At 51.5% G+C, this 18,315-nt stretch overlaps 7 protein-coding genes across 7 annotated transcripts; 4 read left to right on the top strand and 3 right to left on the bottom strand.

Moving 5' to 3' along the window:
* Positions 1-7,533: 7,533 nt before the first annotated feature.
* Positions 7,534-8,474, top strand: BJX67DRAFT_383099 (uncharacterized protein; the record flags this gene model as incomplete). The annotated part of the gene is made up of 2 exons (XM_071033382.1): positions 7,534-7,885; positions 7,939-8,474. The coding sequence occupies 2 exons, from the start codon at positions 7,534-7,536 to the stop codon at positions 8,472-8,474; spliced, it is 888 nt and encodes a 295-aa protein (XP_070884080.1).
* Positions 8,475-8,877: 403 nt separating this feature from the next.
* BJX67DRAFT_373393 (uncharacterized protein) lies at positions 8,878-9,794 on the top strand (the record flags this gene model as incomplete). The annotated part of the gene is made up of 4 exons (XM_071031391.1): positions 8,878-9,224; positions 9,287-9,445; positions 9,496-9,566; positions 9,619-9,794. The coding sequence occupies 4 exons, from the start codon at positions 8,878-8,880 to the stop codon at positions 9,792-9,794; spliced, it is 753 nt and encodes a 250-aa protein (XP_070884079.1).
* BJX67DRAFT_187679 (uncharacterized protein) lies at positions 9,786-10,156 on the bottom strand. Its single transcript, XM_071025278.1, has one exon. The coding sequence runs from the start codon at positions 10,054-10,056 to the stop codon at positions 9,871-9,873; it is 186 nt and encodes a 61-aa protein (XP_070884078.1). The 5' UTR covers positions 10,057-10,156; the 3' UTR covers positions 9,786-9,870.
* A 1,214-nt stretch (positions 10,157-11,370) lies between these two features.
* Positions 11,371-12,598, top strand: BJX67DRAFT_383097 (uncharacterized protein; the record flags this gene model as incomplete). Its single annotated transcript, XM_071033381.1, has 3 exons — positions 11,371-11,864; positions 11,921-12,167; positions 12,230-12,598. The coding sequence occupies 3 exons, from the start codon at positions 11,371-11,373 to the stop codon at positions 12,596-12,598; spliced, it is 1,110 nt and encodes a 369-aa protein (XP_070884077.1).
* Positions 12,599-12,670: 72 nt separating this feature from the next.
* Positions 12,671-15,198, bottom strand: BJX67DRAFT_359244 (uncharacterized protein). The gene is made up of 5 exons (XM_071029658.1): positions 14,661-15,198; positions 14,574-14,603; positions 13,426-13,590; positions 13,296-13,366; positions 12,671-13,242 (listed from the first exon to the last, which is right to left on the bottom strand). The coding sequence occupies exons 1-5, from the start codon at positions 14,874-14,876 to the stop codon at positions 12,921-12,923; spliced, it is 804 nt and encodes a 267-aa protein (XP_070884076.1). The 5' UTR covers positions 14,877-15,198; the 3' UTR covers positions 12,671-12,920.
* Positions 15,199-15,262: 64 nt separating this feature from the next.
* BJX67DRAFT_359240 (ESCRT-III subunit protein VPS24) lies at positions 15,263-16,833 on the bottom strand. The gene is made up of 2 exons (XM_071029657.1): positions 16,406-16,833; positions 15,263-16,352 (listed from the first exon to the last, which is right to left on the bottom strand). Exons 1-2 carry the CDS (start codon positions 16,451-16,453, stop codon positions 15,714-15,716), a joined length of 687 nt encoding a protein of 228 aa, XP_070884075.1. The 5' UTR covers positions 16,454-16,833; the 3' UTR covers positions 15,263-15,713.
* Positions 16,834-17,107: 274 nt separating this feature from the next.
* Positions 17,108-18,008, top strand: wos2 (Hsp90 cochaperone SBA1; the record flags this gene model as incomplete). Its single annotated transcript, XM_071033380.1, has 4 exons — positions 17,108-17,138; positions 17,310-17,635; positions 17,698-17,871; positions 17,928-18,008. The coding sequence occupies 4 exons, from the start codon at positions 17,108-17,110 to the stop codon at positions 18,006-18,008; spliced, it is 612 nt and encodes a 203-aa protein (XP_070884074.1).
* Between the last annotated feature and the right edge of the window lie 307 nt (positions 18,009-18,315).

Genomic DNA, 18,315 nt, shown 5'->3' with positions numbered 1-18,315 from the left:
GGTCAGAAGCAGGGGCTAATCAATTTTTGTAGTCCCGGCCATGTGCAGAATTATCGGACGAGACATCGAACTGACAACCTGGCGGCCGGCGGACATGACAGGTTACCTCCATCAGCCCAAAGCGCGATGAGGATGGAGGGTCGCCCTGTCCGCCTGACTTCTGGATAATACAATGCCAACGACCGCACAGCGCGATCAGGCGGGCCGGGGTTGGGCCAGGCCGCAAGCTTGCCCGGCCCCAAGCGGTGATGTTCTGGTTTGATTGGAGATCAACAAAAACGTTGCCGAGCCAGTGATCTTTTCCATCAACAGGGGCGCTGTGACACAATATTCGCGGAATCCAATTATATTTCTAAACAAGGCTATCGCTTTCTGGTCCAGCTGCTTTCCTTGAGCAAGGTTCTTCCCACCGCAACATTCATTTCGTAGTTGCCTGAAACAGTGTGTGAGTGAGGATACGAGATAGATCGCGCCCCGTCTCGTCTGGCCGGATCCCGCCGTCAAGAATAGAAACAAATCTCCATCCGCCTCAAGCCGTCAAGTTGCATCTCGAATTGGTGGGCTTGTTAGTGCCGTGGGAGAAACAACCCTCGCCTCACGCACCTGATCGATCGCGCGCTGCTGTGTGGAAGGCTTCTCGAACGACACCCCGGTCGCGATAAGGGCGGCGGGGCCGGCGCCAACCAACTAATTTTCATCTTTAATCAACGCGATTCAGGTTGGGCCGTTGGTCTGTCAACGTTACATGGAGCGAGGACAATCTCGTCCGCGCTGACGTGCTCTGACAGCCAAACGAAGATGAAAACGTGCGTGGGAGATGACCTGAACTCCGGGAAGGCGAGGTGGGGGTTGCCGAAGTGAGGTGACAGTGGAGGGGTAAATTCAGGAAGCGCGACTGCCTCTCCTGCCTTCGATAATGCCAGCAGACGGCCTCCGGTGAGAGATCACCTCGGTGAAGGCAATGGTGTTCAGACACCTTGACAACGTGGGTGGCTTCTTTGATGAAATTATCACAATAATATGAAGTTTTCGGAAGAAAGATCTTGTGCTTGCGAAAGCCACCATGCGTCGTAGTGGAGTCATCACGACATCTTCTTGGTTTCTGTATCTGATCGCTGATAACCTGATGAAGGTCTGGGCCTTGCAACGTTCACCTTGGAATCGGACATAAATTGCCTGATTCGGAAATAGTAAGCATCAACCTTGGAACCTTCGCTCGACTAAGCATCCGACTTCGTCGTCGGCGACACCCGAGACGACCCCCCTCCGAGGCTGATTCTGTCGTGACGGGGGACTCTCGTTGGTCTGATATGGTGCAAGGATTGAGGCTCTTGCTTACTCGATCAGACCGAGTATGGCTTTGGTTACTGGTCGGGGAATAATATCAGCACACCATCAAAATATATATCGGCCATGCTGACTGCAGAATATAATATATTTCTCCACGTCCTGTCGAAGCGCATACGGCCGGATTCATATCCTAGAGTACGATTACTTCTGTCATCACTATTCAGATGTTATTCCGGATGTCTGTGCCGGTGGATATTCGGAGTCGGAAGGCTGGATGGCATGAGCCTTCACATGGAAGCTGAACATGGTCGCGACGGCCTGAGCGACATGAAGCACAAAAGGAGAAAATGCCGAGGCCACAGCGTTGCACAGAAAATAATGCATCTGCTGAATAAAATTAATGCCGCCGAATTCCTCCGACTTATCAACTCATCAAGAGTCACACTCATGTGCACTCCGAGGGACAACCGGCAATTGTCCATCAGTCCGAAAGAGCGGCAAAAGGCCACAGGCTTTCGATTCGCCGGTGGCGCCCAGGCCACGACGCGTACTTTGGACACGGCCGCGGTCGGGACTTCGGACTGGAGGGGAAATACCTCCAGATTGGGTCTAGATTCCACCATTTTGGTTCAAAGAGATCCTGGGGAGCTCGCGGAATTCCGAGCACGGAGTCTGCCCAAGTCCAATGTGTGTTTCTTGTCAATATTGTGAAAGGATTTACTCTTTCAGCCGACACGGCTCTTCGTCTCAGCTCTCGCCGTGAAAATGCTTGAAATGGAAATGGACATGTGGGGGATGAGGAGACGGCCGACGGAGGAACTTGCGCCGCATTTACCCTGTCTCGGCTCCTGAGCATCGCCCAAACAGGAAATTCCAATTCCCTCCGGCGGAAGAAATAACACCGGGGAAGTTGCGCTGAGCTGTTTGCGCCTCATACCTCACGCCACAGAACTCGCAAACCTTGGAACCTAAAGAGTTGTTGAACCGACCCAGGAAACCATTGCGGAGGGGCCTGCGGGGAGATGATTCCGCGGTGAGGAGTCACATCCTCCTTGATCCGTGCGGAGAGGTCTCCGTTTGAATTCGTCTAGATTCCAAAAGGGTGATGGACTCGTCATCTTGGGATGAGCTTGCTTGTGCTGGAGGACAGTGCCACTGTCACAAGAAAGGGTCGCCGTCGCGCCCGATAGGTGCAATGCTCGGGAGACAGAATGAGCCTTCCATCCATCCACCTTGCGAACCGGTGTAACCCGACAAGCCTCAAGAACCAGCTTCGACGACGCGAACTCATCCGTTTTCCTGCCTGGGGAACCCGAAACTCTCAGTGGAAAATATTCAATCCTGACGCTCTGCGATCAAAGTACGAAGGATGGAGAAATCCATGATTGGCATGCATGATCCATCCCCTACTGATGCATGGGATCGGGGCTGGGGTCAAAGCTCCCCCAGGTTTCCAGCTCCAGCTCCACCTCAGCTCTCTGCTTGAGCTCCGTCCGCTTCGCATGAAGGTTCCAAGGCCGTGTCTGCAAGCTGCAGCGTTTCCAAGATTCGGATCTGGATTCCAGGGAGCCGTTCGATCCCTTCCCAGCTGCTCGGGGCTGGAGTTTTGATGAGCTCTGATCCGGTGGGTCTGATTTGGTCGGTTGTCTTGAGTATCAGGTTACTCGAGTATGATTCCTCCTACTCCGTGTGGATAGTCTATTTGGGCACCGAATGTTCGTGAGACGATACTGCTCTACAATACCCCGTCCATCAGTGGTCGAGGCGTGGTGGATGACTTCCTCCCAGCGTCATCACGCACAATCGAATCATACGCATGCTTCACCGCCGTGGGAGGACAAGCCACGAAGCATGTACTTTGTCCCTTCCCGCGCACAGTCCTCAGGTATGTGATACTGAAGAAGTGGCGGTGGCGGGTGTCCCGGGGTATGGAGATGCATTATGCAGCCGGAATCTAGGGTCGTGGAAAGGGGGTCCGATCGATCGATGGGAATCGTAGCTGATGGCGTCATCTGGAATGCTGAGGAGAGGGGATCTGGTATGTGCTTCAGCATTCATGCATGGTACTTTGTCGCCCTGGAGAGCAATGACGGGTTTCCTGGATTGGGAAGAGACTGCGGACCCGTCCGGAGCGAGAGAACATACCCACGGGCCGACGGGGTGCAAGGCAAACCTGAAGCAATCGGGGATTTCTGACCTTGGTTGTGATGCGTGTGCATAAGAAACGTACAGGGGGAGTCGGCGCGCGCGGTGCAAAGAGTGAGGGTAGGTTAATGTATGAGGAGGAGCAGAGACTCATCCAATCTGGGTTTTATACCAACCTAGGTTCGAATTCTGCAAAATGATGAATTCTCTGACTGCTGGTACGGATCAAGTTTCCCTTCTGCGGACCTATCTGACCCCTATCTGTGTTTCCAAGCTTCTTTCTTGCCTAGGCCAAAAGTCCAGACACATGTTCTGTCATGTGTGCAAACCCAACGGCTCCTCAGGGCTTCACTGGATGGTGGCCCAACCCGGATGATAGGTGTATCGTCGATTGTTAACGAGTTTTTGAATTCTTGACAACAATTCTATCGAGGCAAAGTGGCTGAGTGGTTGTGGCGCCGGTTTGCGTGTCCTCTCTGTGCCTTGATAATCACCTAGCGTCTAGTTGACCTCAGGAGGGCTCCCTATGGAAAACCACCGGTGGCATATCGCGCGCGAATCTCGTCCTTGTTATTTCCTTTGCTACCACCCTTGGGTGCTCGATCCGTGGGCTGTGACACTGGCTTCACCAGACTCATGGACTCAACTTCGTGCGTTCTTCTATCGATTACTCTCGCCTGAGGGCTGAACCGGGCCTTCGTCCCGGGATCCTTTTGTGAGAAGCTTATTGAGTTCTGGGGGAATTCTTTTTTCGTTGTTCCTCATAACGCTCCCGTTCGCTGGCCATCTCCAACTCGGAAGCGGCCCTGGCCTAGCTTGGTGACTGAAGCATCTGCCCTCGTGTGCCTTTAATTTACTTGATATGCGAAGGACGCAGGAAGGGCTTGTTAACGTGTGTGAGAGAGATGAGCCGGTTGCTCCAGGCTCTTGACATTGCCAGCGATGAATCCTATTTTGAGCCAAGGCAGTGTGGGTAGGGGTGCAGAATATCGTCGCACCTATTCTGAGTGTTTCTGATATGTTGTAAGATGCGGAACCCAGCTTCTCCAAGTTGGACTGGCCAATGTATAGGTGCCAATTTTCTGGGTCTCTGTCGCCCATCACTGTAGTCCGAGTTTATTCATCCACTGTTGGGTATGATATTGTTCCACTGGGCAATTGCTTCGCTCGAATCTGGTCGAGCGTTTCAGGAGAAAGTTAGATCTTTATATCATCAAACTCCTCAGGGAGAATATTTGCTCCAACTTGCGGGTTGCTGTTCCTTCCAATCCATGGTGTCTGGGTTGAAAATCATTGACTTGATCATAGCAGTCATCGGAGTTGAAGAGGCATCGGACGAGGCGAGCTGCTTGATGGTTTGCTGCGTCTCTGGACAAGAACCACTGGCGTAAGAGACAAAGTGGCTGGTATCATTAGCGAAAGCATGTATTAGACAAGGGGAAGAGAGAGCGAGGGGAAGTCACGGACTGACAGCACTACCTTGCGGGCGGCCTTGTGCTCCCCCCGGCCATCCTGTTGATGAACCCGTACTTGGGGGGCGGCTCAAATACGGCCCGTTTGGTTCTGTTGCATTGCATCTGGCACGTAGGTGCCCGTAACATTCCGTCCGGACCTGATCTGGGTCTCCCCAGAAAGTCCATAGGAACGAACAACATGACTGTGATTCTCGGCTGTGATAAGCGCTTCTATTTTCTGCCGTCCTGGCTGTGGGATAACGATTCGCAGTAGTACTCAGGCTGGAAGGAGAAGGAAGCAAAACCATTCTAAAGGAGAGAAGAGAGAAGAGTAGAAACACATTTCTGGACTGAGAAATGTTCCTTGGGTGGATGAAAAGACATCAGGTGGCGCTCTTCTGCTCGTTCACTATGCTGCCTTCTACCACTGCCATTGCCTATTGGAGGAAGTCAGCCAAATGTTCGAACTAAAAGCTCTTTATAAATGTGGATGCTGTCCTGGCCACTGCTGTTGAGGTACTGCGGCCGGGCGATATACCGTAGATAATCGTCAATCTTAGATTTATATATAGGAAATGCGAGATGGATTTGATTCTTAGACTAGGAGTAAATAAGGTAAGGTCTGTGAGGTCTCCCGGTGCCGGGAACCTGACGAGGAGCAGGATATGTAATATTGGGCTTGGGTAAACGACAATTGGACCCTACGAGCGTGTGGTACCTGCGCTGTTTACTTCGATGTGGACTCCCTGAGTAGCTATTCTGGAGTAAAGGGTATATGAATATTCTTGCCCTTACCTCTATCTTGCTCTTAGTGCCACTGCCAGCTTCATCCTCACGCGCTGACTTGTTCTGCTGAACAGCTGGCGGGGAATAGTTGCATATGAATTGACGGGACAAGTTGCAGAATCCCAAGCATACTTGGAGTTCATGGAAGCTCTTGGGTTCTTCCCATGTTTCGATGGCTTGGACGCGGGTTTTGTCCGTCGATATCCATCCTTGGAGATAATGTAGACCAAGAATTCAACTTCAGATTGGTACAAGGAACACTTTGGCATAAAGCTGGGCGTCCCGGAGGCGTTCCAATACCTGTCTGATATGTGAGGTGTGGGATTGTCGGTCGGATGAGAAGATAAGTATATCATCAAGAGTTCCACGCCTGTATGGAAAACGGCATGCCGAACGAGTACAACGTTCAGTATACTCACGGGCGTCTCGCAGTAATCCGGCATCATATAGGCCGCTCAAATCTGTACTTCCGAGCTGCCACTCGCTGAAGGGGTAGTCGCGCCAGTTCCAATACTACGCGACGGCACAGGTCCACGAACGGTGCAAGTCCGTAGGGGTGAAGGAGGGTTGAATTGTGTAGCGGATTTTGCCGTTCCTATTCTTCCTATGAGATTTGCTTGACGGAGGATATGATGGAGAGTTGGGGAGAGGGAGGAAGGAGACTCACTCATCCTCACACAGGCACACACCAGCGCATACTCGATGATCCAACAGGCCGTCGTAGTGAGAACACGTTTGGCCCCCATCCCGCCCCAGGCTCCGACACCATGAGCTGCGACATCGGTGAGATCTATGTATTGATTTGGCCAAAGAGAGGTTGTAAATCCATGCATACCCTCGGGACGATGCTACATCTGAGAACGCTTTTCTCATCGAGCCAGAGCTTGGATATCGGTGAGCGTTGTTGGACTTGCATTGAAGTCTAAGGCTCGCTCGCTTAGATCCATTAGGGTTGCGGTGTATTTCTGGTTTGACGGTGATGCGAATTAGACAGCATGATAGCACTGCTTCGTATGTCGTAGAAAACCGGCTGTCATATCGCACGGCGCGCAGAGGAAGAGACTGATAGAGCCGATCTCATCGGCTCTAAGGGAAGACCCTGAGGCCTCGACCGGGCGCTAAATTGGGATCAAACTTCGATCAGTTCAGGAGTTGCAGCCAACACAAGCTGGTCCAATCAGCTCTGCTTGGTAGATGAACGTGTGGAGCATCAAAGTATGTGGCTTTGTCTCGAGAACGCCTCCATCACACCGTGGGTGCCAGTCTGAGCCTCCGATGTATTGCTAGGAGGCTGGATGGTCCAGCCGAGGGCGTGGAACTTGAGAGACGGTTGGAACTGGGATGGGTACCAAGATCAGAATTGTGGATGTGAGGGAGGGAGATTGTTGATTGCGCAGACCTGGCGAATGGTGCAACACCTGCACAGTATTTGCAACTCTAATTGCTTCCTGCTCCTGGTTAATGACCTTATAGTCCAAACGGTGTTTGGGTATCTTGCCTTGGGGGTACGCGATTGAATATCTGATCACAGGGTGAGTGGCTCAGACGAAGCGTGTGAGCAATTCAGCTTCTTCTCTTTGACCAGATAGTCAAGACAGATGTGTCGAGAGGATCGATTGTTCAATTATGGGAGTGCGACAGCGATGTTGTCGAGTGTGAATGTGGTGCGTGTCGTTTTTTGCAGAAGCCGTGTACGTCAGGTGTTCTTCGGTTGGAAAGGCGATGTTTGGGGACTTGGTGACAGTGGAAAAAATATCAGCGGGTGGCATTTGGATCTCTCCGCCCTGCAGGAAGCGCCCCCCAGCCGAGATGCACTATCCCACAGTATCATCCGTATCCCCATCAGACTGATAGCAACATGGGCACGGATTTCGTCTTCATCCATGTGCGCAAGCCTAAAGACGCGCTTAAACTTGCAAAAGCCACGGAAATCAGATCTCATGTGACGCGCCAGCAGTGGAAGCAGTTTGGCGAACGCTCTCAACTTGCAGTCGAAAAACTGCTTGAAGAGGCTGAGAGGCCGGAGCAGGACAAGCAGGACAAGCAGGATCACGTCTCCGGCGATTTAATCCCGTCGGACCCCACCAATTCTAATTCGATATCTTTCGTGGATGGAGTCGTTCCCCGACCCTGGGGGGGTCTACGCGGGGACCCCTTTCATTCGTACCCTGTCGCGTGGCGGCCGTTCTTACCGCAACTTGTTGATCACTGTACGTTTTACTTCCATTTATGAAGTCACTGACATGCAAAGCTAACCCTACAGACCTCATGAGTATGGCAGTCGATATTCCTGAACTTGATCAACTAGGAAATCGAGGCCTCCTTCGTACTGATTGGTTTCCGCTCGTCATGAGCGAACGTGCACTTTTTCTGGTAATCATCCTCCTCGCTGCGTCTAATTATGCGTCTGTTCAGAGAGAGCGATTGGACATGAGAATGGACTTGCTTGCGTTGCGATGCGAAGCTGTACAAGCAGTCAACGAGGCTTTGGAGCTTGAACACCCGGGGAGCATAAGCGATGCATTGGTAGGCGCAATTGCGAAGATGGCGAGCTACGAAGCGATGTATGGGAGCTTGGACAACTACACAGTCCACATGCAAGGATTAGAGCAGGCTGTTGAGCTTCGCGGAGGTCTCGCTTCGTTGGGTCTCCGTGGTCTCCTGCGACGCATTGTGATCTGGATCGACCGGAACGGAGCGTTTCTGAATGGTTCAGCATTACATTTTCCAGGTGAAACATTTGCGCCAGGCCAACCTTTGCCGGATCCGAATCCTGGGAATTTTCTGGGAGCGCAATAGTTGTCGCTCAAGGGGGGCGGGGTCGAGACGCTGGCGGAGCTGAGATGATATCACCAAACCCTGTTGTTTGCGACGGCATCCACTCGAACGAACCACTGATCGGACTCGATCCCGCTGCGTTGCCGAAAAGGGTTATCACATATGCGCCAGACTAGTCCGAATGTGGATAGCCCATCTACAACTCGATGACGATCCAAGCTGAATCGACAAGATCAACCCACTTGGTGATGCTGCATTCCGATTACTTTGGTTCTTTAACTCCGATAGCGAGAGCTTTTTGGCATGGCGGGGTAGAAGATAAATACCCCTCACTGTCTTGCTGAAACTCTCTTTCCAGCGTGGCCTGACCTTAACACACAGCTCCCAATTGCCTCGACCAACAGTACAACACCAGCAAAACAAAATGGCTCTCGCAGGAAAAGTCGCCCTCGTCACAGGTGGCGTCAAGAACCTCGGTGCGCAGGTCGCTCGCGAGCTCGCCGCCTCCGGAGCCAGCCTCGCCCTCCACTACAACTCGGTCAGCAGCAAGTCTGACGGTACGAAGCTGGAAGCCGAACTGAAGCAGAAATTCCCCTCGATCAAGGTCGCAATCTACCAAGGTGATCTCACTACCGCCGCTGCCGTCACCAAGCTGTTTGAGGAGACACTCCGCGACTTCGGAAAGGTTGATATCGTTGTGAACACTGTGGGCAAGGTACTGAAGAAGCCCATCACGGAGATCACCGAGGAGGAGTACGATTCTATGTTCGCGTATGCGTGCCCTTGAAATTCCCTGTAAATTGCAGGAGTACTAAATTCTGACCAATCAATAGCATCAACTCGAAGGCTGCGTTTTTCGTGCTCAAAGAAGCAGCGAAGCATGTCTCCGACGGAGGCAAGATCATCACCATCGTAACTGCCCTGCTCGGCGCATTCACTGGATTCTACACTTCATACGCGGGCAGCAAGGCGCCAGTGGAGCATTTCACTCGGTACCGCTCCACCCCTCATCCTACTGAAGGGTAATGCTAATAAGCTACAGAGGTGTCTGCAAAGAACTCCAGTCCCGCCGCGTCAGCGTCAACAACATCGCCCCTGGCCCTATGGATACTCGTGAGCAGCCTCACCTCTTTCGCACTCGCGGTAAAACTAACGCATTGTGCAGCCTTCTTTTACCCACAGGAGTCTCCCGAAGCCGTCGAATTTCACAAGGCGAACGGAATGGGCGGTCGCCTGACGCTGGTTGAGGATATTGCTCCTATCGTGCGTTTCCTGTGCACCGAAGGTACCTGGATCACGGGCCAGACTATCTTCGCGAATGGTGGATACACCACTCGCTAGATGTGTCTGTTTGTATAGGTCTAGTCCCCAAATAGCCTTTCGCAAACAAGCGACTATGGAGTTCAAACCATTTGCCCTAAAACTTGTACCTCAACGGCAACCAGTGCCCAAGCACTTTCCTCTGCGCGCGGCCATAGTAAACGCCTCTGAGAAACAGTATACCGGTCAACAAGCTTGCCACCCGCCGAGTACCTAGTTGATCCAGCATGATACCGCTCAGTGGGACAGCGTGTAGCACGGCGAAGCTGACGAGGGGCTTCATCGTTAATATCACGCGCAAGCTAAGGCCTAATCCGCGTATATTCGTGTACGAGATAATGTAAAAACATGGATTCTCTCCATAAGGCCGACCATAACATGATCGAGATTGTGACGGACCACCTTGATGACCCGTCAATGCGATTCCCACTGTTAAAGCGAGCCGCCGGATGAATTATCTGGCAATAACAGACACTGCGGGCGTCACGAAGAGTTGGCCCCTCCTACGCCGAGGACAGCGAGGCAGATATGAACTGCCAATATGGGTGGCACTCCACCAGGAGCGAGAACGCAGCCGTGGTAACAACGATCCCGATGGGCCCAATGACCATTAGCCTGTGTGAGTCGCAGAGAGGTCCGGACTGGATGCTGAAGAAGTAGCCGTGGACGGGGGTAGAGTCGGGTCATCCATCCGGCGAAGCGGACGGAATGCGTGCTTAGTTGGTTGAGATAGAGGTAAGATTGGATTGTTCTACTGTATTGCATGAAGCCTCGCATGTCGTTAGACGGTGCCTTATGGGAGAAAGGGCGTACAGAACCTCACTATAGGAAGGGATTATGAGGAGCAGGCCGGGGCCCACGACCGGAAGCCCGATTTGGCGTCTTGTTGGGGGGTTCCATTGTTGATTTTGAGAGGAGGGTCTGGAGTTGAGTCTCTGTCGGGTTATCAGTGTATAAAGTGGCCATTTTTCTGATTACTGCTCTGGCTTAAAGAGTATCATGGAGGGATTGATGTTAGGAGAAGATGGCATCCTATACCAATCTTTGGCATGCAATAATTCGTGAACAAACGTAGTTTATACTTTGCAGGCACAACAGAAGAACCTTGATGATCCTTGTCCTGATTAGTGCGGATAGAGTGAATACCGGATGAACTATTGCCAGTAAACAGCATCCTGATTGAAGAGGAGTGAATGTGTCTGAAGGTGCTAGTAAGTTCACTCCATCTGCTGTATAGATCCATAGGCCCGGTCAGGCTAAAGGTTTCGTCAACAACGCTCTGGGTTTGGTGCACAAGGAGATAGAAGACATGTAGACGGCCGTCTTTTTCTCTTCTAACTTGGGTTCCTCGTAGTGGGTGCGGCATTGCCTGAAGTCTGTTAGTCCAATACGTCCGGAAGACGAATCCGAAGAACAACAACATGAAGAGAAACTCAACGATGACGGAGTACCTGACCAACGGAAACTCTGTTACGCATTTCAAATCTCTTGAATCTTTCCGATTCCATCATTGACTCCCCGCTGGCTCCTTCCCTCTTCCTCTGCCAATCTCGCCTCCCTCCTTCCATATCCATTTCGAGCAATCACCACTATCAGGATGCCTTCTAAGAGACAGAAGGTCTACAAGGACATCGTCCGTCTCCAAGAGGCTGTTGAAGAGATATCGAACCCCCTCTCAGCTCGCAAGCTGGGAATTAACATCCACCAGATCCAACACAGCCTAACCTCCGATCAACCGATCCCCTTCAAGCCGTGCCTTTTTCTCCCGTTCCGAACGCAAAAGCCGGACCCAAACCCATCTCAAGAATGTGCAGAACGTGCCTCGCATGGGCCTTCGTCTTCTACATCCTCTGGTTCTATGTCACATACCCTCAGCTCTTTTTTGCGTTCGTCCTTCCCATTTTCATCGTCGAGACCCTCATCGGCTTCGTATTTGTCTTTCTCTGGTTGTTTTGGACCTGACCCGCCGCCCACAAACGCTGGTGATGGAGCTTCTTATCCTCCTGTGTTGGAGCAAGTGGCGAAAGAGAATGGGTATGCGTTGCCGCCTCTTACTGATATCTCTCGGTCGTCGGTTCTCAAAAGTAACGGGTAAGCATACCACAACCATGCATCCTATCAAGCTAGGCTAACAAACTCACGTCTAGTCCAACCGCAGGAGGCAAGTGGTCATATATCCCATCACTCGAGCTCCACGAAGACAACCGGTGGGAGGTCACGGAAATCCTCGAAGACCCGACATACGCCCATCCCCACACCGTCGTCGAGATTTTCATGGTCCTTGAACACCCAATGGATGGTGACTTGCTGTCCTTAACCGAGATCAGAGCCATCTTGCGACTTATGAGGATTAGAATGGAGCTTGCTCAGTACCAGCATCACACTGCTGTTCCGGTACGTTGTTACTTCCGCTGACGTCTAGCCCCGTTCCGCGTGTTGTGACTGATGTAGCTTAGGTTCTTGCATTGTCGTATGTCAGATGCGGATCGGAAGAGGACGGAGAATGCAAACCGATAAGGATCGTTCAGGCCCATCATAGAGGTCGAAAGCTGGTCATCCAGTACGTACAGAAGATCGATTTCGCGGATGCGGGGATAGTGCCTGCGGCACTCGATACATTTCTTGGATATCACTTTAGCAATCCAATGGCGACAAGCACTCCCAGCGAAAAGAAGACCAATGGAGGCTCCTGGTTGTTCAAAAAGTGGAGATCTTTGGTAGAAAGTCCAATTGGATTGAACGACCATGATGAACATAACAACAGGAGCGAAGGTGAAGAAGGCTGGTCTTTCCGTGCTTGGGTGAACAGTATATTGACGCAGTAATTTAGAATACTTTGGGACCTAAGGCTACGGCCTGTGAATAGTCATAGCATGTCTTAAATCCTGTGGTCGAGCGTAATCATTTCAAGAATTCATTGGCTTATTACATACATGCATGGGATCTTGAGAGCCCTCTGTTAGTGATCGAATAGCAGCGGACTCGCGAGTAATGTCAATAGACTAAAAAAATTTAAGAGTTTGAGGAATAGAGCAACACATGTAGAGAAGTAATCACGTCAGGATGGCGGGGGGATCCGAGGGTCCGCGTGTACGTCTTGGCGACAAAGGAAAGTGGTGAACTGATCTGGGACGAGCGTGAAAGGTATCAAGATGATTTACTGAAACACGAGTTAGCTGCTGCGCTATCCACAGCGTTCGCTTCAACCCGATTACGTACCGAGATCTCAGCCATTCCAAGATCCTCGCCGGCGGCGGGTTGCTGAGGAGCACCGTTCGCCGTGTTGGCGGGAGCGCCATTATCACCGGCGGTGTTAAAGTAATCGACCATCTCTGCATCCAATTCCTCTGCAGTCTTGGCCTTCGGACGATTGGAACGTGCGACAGCACGGCGAGCGCGTCGCCCCCGTCCGGAAGTAGCGTTGGTAGGCTTAGCCGCGGTCGCGGGCTTTGGCTTCGATTTGCCTTGACTTGGCGGACATTAGCATTCATTTGTCAAATTTCGAGGTTACGGTTTACTCACGCAACACGATCACCAAGAGGCTTAGGCGCGGGTACTTCGGGAGCATGCGAGGCGTCAACAACAACCTCGATCTAATCAGGTTAGCAGGGGGGGGAAGGGGGAAGTTAGGATGCAAACGTAAAGAGCTAACCTTCATTGGGCGTCCGTCAACGAGAAGCCCATTCAAATCCTTCGCGGCCTTGGCGGCCGTGTCAGGTTTGCTGAAAACAATCGACGCGATACCGCGGCTTGTGCCGTTCTGATTATAGGTGAGCATGACCCGCTTGACAGGACCTGCGGACTTTGAGAAATATTCCTAAGGAACAGGGAAAGAGAATTAGTACATCGGCGAAAAAGTTGGTCATGAGAAGCCTCAACAAGGCCGCCACGAAAGTCCCAAAAGCAAATTCACGGCCACAACTCGACAGCAGAGAGCATCAGCGAGCGCATAGCGGTAGTTAGTAGATCGTAGACGAGCGGTCTGAAAATAGTAAAACAGCACGCAGGTTGCCTCATGGGAAGGCCTCATCAAAAATTTCCCAAATCTGGTCCGGCGCGTGTTTGAGCGCGAAAAATTTGCCCCCGAAATCTCACCCGAGGCTTGGAAGATCCCAAAGTCCCAAGATACCCAAACGACATTTGGCCGAAAAGACAAAAGTGGCAGATGGAGTCACCGCTGCCTTCAGTCACTTGACTGCCGCTCACATAGCAGTATAAGATCGTTGGCACCCCGAACAACGCGAACAAAGGCTAAGCTTGAGCTATATGAAAGTTTCGCAGTCCCAAAATGGGGTGAATGCTCAGCTCACGGTTCCCATCGGACGCAAGTCGATCTAGACATCGTAGACCGGGGGAATGAGGTGATCTGAAAAAAGCCAATAGACTTTCTCCTTTGCTGCTGGTATGCTGATGCACTCGCTGACGCCCAAGACCCGAGATATGAATTATGCGGGAACGAAAAAAGCGGGCTCAATTTCCGGTGGTATATTTTCAATGCCCACCAAAGCACAGTCTGCGGCGTAATCGAGCGGAAGAATTCTCGTAGAATCCGCCGATGTGAGCAACGCAACTCGCAAGACTACGGCAGCGCTCGACTTCTCTCGATTCGCAATCGCCATGATGAGGTAGCGGGGAGCGATCGGTCAACAAAGGAGTCCACTGCCTGCGCGAAGCCAAGCAACCATGATACCATAATGGTGCGAATGGGGTCGGTGGCGAATGGGAACCGTTGCGACCCGGAGGCTTCGGAAAAAGACACGGCGATAGAAACCCAAGGCGAAGGCCTCTTAATCAACATACCTTGATATTGGCCTCATTCACATCGGCGGGCTGGAAAGGTTAGTCATCTTCACATTAAGATAGTTGAGAGGCGAGCGTTTTACTTACCAAGCCGCTGACCATAATTTTGCTCTCAGTTGAGGGTGGATGTCCATTCGGGACAGCCTTCCCAGCAGGCTTAGCGCTCTTTGTGGTCTTCTTCACTCCTCCAACCGGAACGGTCGCGTGTGCAGCCTTTGATCTGGTCGCGCGACGACGATTGCGCACGCCCTGGCGACGGTTGACAAGAATCTCGTCCAGAGACTTATCAAGCTTTGAAGACATATTTGATAGTTGGAATGTTGGGAAAGGACGCGGGATTTGATGGCTGAATGCAGAAATTGCCGATGTTGCGCGAAAGCTACGGTGGCGTCTCTCGTGTTTGGGAGTCAGAAAGCGTGTCAGGGTGGGCTGGGCAAAGTTTTCCGCGAAAATGTCAATGGCGGATCACCAGCTGCGGTAACAAAGATGATGAATAAGAAGGAGGGTTGTAAACTCCGTGAGTTGATGGAAGTGAGGTTGATGACGAAGGAAGAAAGGGAGACGAGGGAAGATAAGACAAGTTGGGAAGGGGCGAAATTGGATGGCAGAGTGACGAAGCCTCGGCTTACGCTAGTCCGGATCGGGACTGCTGCTTTTTTTTGGTTTTGTAAGGCACTTGATTCAATAGATCGATGGGGAATTGACAGCGAGCTTTATTTGGCTATTGAATATTCGATCTTGCTGAAAGATTGTTCCTAGTGTATTGCAGAATTGAGAGCAGGAAACCACAGACCGTGGTACGAACAAGCTCTGCTGCCTGGCACTCCAGGATGGCTTATGCGCTGAATCTGGAACGAACTGTATTGTCACTCGTAGAAGATCATGAGAGAAACATTAAGAAATAAAGAAGAAGGCTAGAGTCTGCCCCAAATTCTGCGTCCAAGGCCAGCTCTTTAGCAGAGTCATTAGACGGGGAAAGCGTGCAAAAAGGCCAAACAAAGTATTGCCAAAGAGTAATCATAGACGCTCTACAATACCGAACTCCGTTTAAAACAGTGGGCAGGCAAGAAAACGGCATTCGCGATGGCCTTGAAACCTTCCGTAGCATCATTCCAGCAGATTTATCCGCGCATAATGAAATCAGCTCTTCAGAGCTTCCAGGCGACCTCTCATCTGGGCGAGAGCAGCTTCCTGATTCTCGAACTCCTCTTCGACTGGCTGGGGCTCCTCCAGTGGCTTCTCTGGTTTGACTTCCTCGGCTTGGGAGAGTTTTCCCTGCAAGATTTCTTGCAGAATTTTGTCGACTTCCTCGTCGGCTTCCGCTTCTTCGTCCTCGAGTAGTTCGTTATTGGGTATAGCGTCGTCCACCATCTCTTCGATAATGCCCGCTCGTACTAACTCGGTTGCAAGCTGTCGCATGGTCGCCGAGAGCTGTGGGAGATGAATGAGCGTATTGACATCCTTCATAATCCCCGTGGATTTCTGCAGGCTACCCTGGATTTTTCGCATCGAGAACGCTTCGTTAACTTGCATTTGAACGCTCTGTAACTGAGCCCGGCTGGTGGTTAGGCGAGATGATTGCCTTCGAACCCGGACAAGCTCCCGCGCAAGTGTTTTGGCTTCGATGTTGGCTTGTTTTGCGCGGGCTGGGTTGCGCTGTGCGCGCTTCGAGGCGCTAACGATAGTCTGCCGCGTCTTAGTATCGAGAGCCTTGAGCTGTGCAATGTCACGGTCCAGCTGGCGTGTATTTGCGCGAATGAGCTGGTTGCATTTCCTCATCTCCAAGCACACGAAGTTAGCGCCTGTTTGAAAGTCACATATGCGAAGCATACCTGCGTCTGAGGATCTGGTCCAAAGAAAACCGCTTTGAGGGACTCCATAACGTGTGAGTACCAGGGATTTCCTGGCTGTCGAACCGTTCAGTAGTAGATGGATGAAGGAGAACTCGGCGAATGGTATGTTAACGTTGGCCGCCTAACTAGTAGCTAGTCTTGCTATCAGACGAGTCTGGCAGTTCTCGAAAGCGGAGCGGGGTATGGTGCGGCTAGGTTCAGGCGGAGTTCAAAGAATGAACAGGCGATTTGCCCTGGCAGATAGAGAGGTGGACTCAAATGGTTCAACGCTCAGCCGTCAGGTCGGGTTTTGAGCTCCGCTGCTTTGTAGTTGCATCGTCCTGGAGGCGTCGTCTCTGCACGTCGAAGTCGGCACTCGCCAAGAGTCTTCTGGGGCGATGCAAATTCCGGCAATGGTCAAAACGGTCGATGCCTGAGGCTCCAGTGACGTCGCGTGGCTGGACTGGGAGAGACCCAGAGAAAGATGCAAACATCACAAACAGAGACAGGTTCCAGTACTTTCTAGCACCACTTTGAGGATCTTCAGCCATGAGAGGCTGGATTTCCAGGTGCTCCTCACTGCAACATCCCCTTCCAAAATCCCGCCTGAACGACACACCATTCTCACTCTCGCGAAAACTGACCCTATACTCTACATTTTCCTTTTCTTCAAACCTCAGTCGTGCTAACCCTCTCGCCATAATGCCCGAACTCCCTCAAGTCCACCCCGAAGGTACATTCTCCTGCACTCCTTCATTCTTCCCCGCTCCCGCTCTACTTCGGCTGTGTGCAGCCTAGCACCACAATCTAATTCCCCTGGTCATCGAGCTCTACTGTTCTTATCTCACCATGCGTCGTACTCTCCTCACTTTTGGAATCAGCTAATTTTTATTTGCGTCTACAGTTACATGGGCTCAGCGTTCGTCTGGGACCGATGCCGAGCGTAATTATCTTTATGTGAACATCAAGGCTTCTGATGTGCCCCGGTCCGATGCGAAACTCGACATCACCGCTAAGAATGTCACGTTTGCCGGAGATTCGAAGAAGGGCGTGAGGTACCAGGTCTCTCTCGATCTATTCTCTGAAATCGAACCCGAGAACAGCAAGGTGAATCACAGCGACCGCGAGGTTGAGCTGGTCTTGCGGAAGAAGGAGCTGAAGGAGGAATACTGGCCCCGCCTTCTGGAGACCAAGCAGAAGATTCACTTCCTTAAGACCGACTTCGACAAGGTATTTGTTTTTTTTTATTAAAGAGGTTCCTGATCGTGGTATATGGGCTAACATATGGGTAGTGGGTGGATGAGGATGAGCAGGATGAGGCTCCGGAGGATGACTACGCTAACAACTTCGGCGGCTTCGATGGCATGGACCAGGGTGGTCTTGGAAACATTGACTTCTCCAAACTTGGCGCTGGCCTTCCCGGTGCCGGCGGCGCTGGTGACGTTCCTGGTGAGGGAGAAGAGTCGGTATGTTCCTACAATGATAATAGAACTATACTCCGTGGGACTAACATCGCTATTAGGATGACGAGGAATTGCCCGAGCTCGAAGAGGCTGATGACAAGGCCGGGGAGAAGTCGGCCAAGATTCAGGAGGTTTCGTAAACATTGGTATACTTTGAGAACCCGTTAATGTTGCGGACGAGCATGGGTCGAGCTTGCAGTTGGAAGGCTCAAGAAGAACAATGGAGCAACATAACCGAATACCACGACCATGCATTCTCAGTTGAAATTTAGTATTGGGATTGATGGTCAACACTTTGCCCTCAGCCTTCCTTAGTTGGCGCATGGCGTCACGCCTTGAAGCCTCAAGAACCAAAAAAAATAACATTTCTTGTCTTTTGTACAAACACAATGAGACCGCCAAAAATTTCAGCTTAAGATACGGAAGCCAGTCACTCGACCATTTTCT

The sequence above is a fragment of the Aspergillus lucknowensis genome (assembly GCF_044049455.1).
Source record: "Aspergillus lucknowensis strain CBS 449.75 chromosome Unknown BJX67scaffold_34, whole genome shotgun sequence".
NCBI lineage: Eukaryota > Fungi > Ascomycota > Eurotiomycetes > Eurotiales > Aspergillaceae > Aspergillus > Aspergillus lucknowensis.
The sequence above is the reverse complement of the archived record's forward strand: the minus strand, read 5'-3'. Positions and strand labels throughout refer to the sequence as shown.

Bases quoted from the DNA above. Each gene is read 5' to 3' on its own strand.
- BJX67DRAFT_187679 (XM_071025278.1), bottom strand. From the start codon at position 10,056: ATGAAGCCCCTCGTCAGCTTCGCCGTGCTACACGCTGTCCCACTGAGC.
- BJX67DRAFT_359244 (XM_071029658.1), bottom strand. From the start codon at position 14,876: ATGTCTTCAAAGCTTGATAAGTCTCTGGACGAGATTCTTGTCAACCGT. The intron at 13,591-14,573 runs GTATGTTGATTA...CCTGTTCCTTAG, and splicing joins TGAATGAGGCCAATATCAAG to GAATATTTCTCAAAGTCCGC. The intron at 13,367-13,425 runs GTTAGCTCTTTA...TAACCTGATTAG, and splicing joins TTGACGGACGCCCAATGAAG to ATCGAGGTTGTTGTTGACGC.
- BJX67DRAFT_359240 (XM_071029657.1), bottom strand. From the start codon at position 16,453: ATGGAGTCCCTCAAAGCGGTTTTCTTTGGACCAGATCCTCAGACGCAG. The intron at 16,353-16,405 runs GTATGCTTCGCA...GTGTGCTTGGAG, and splicing joins GACCAGATCCTCAGACGCAG to ATGAGGAAATGCAACCAGCT.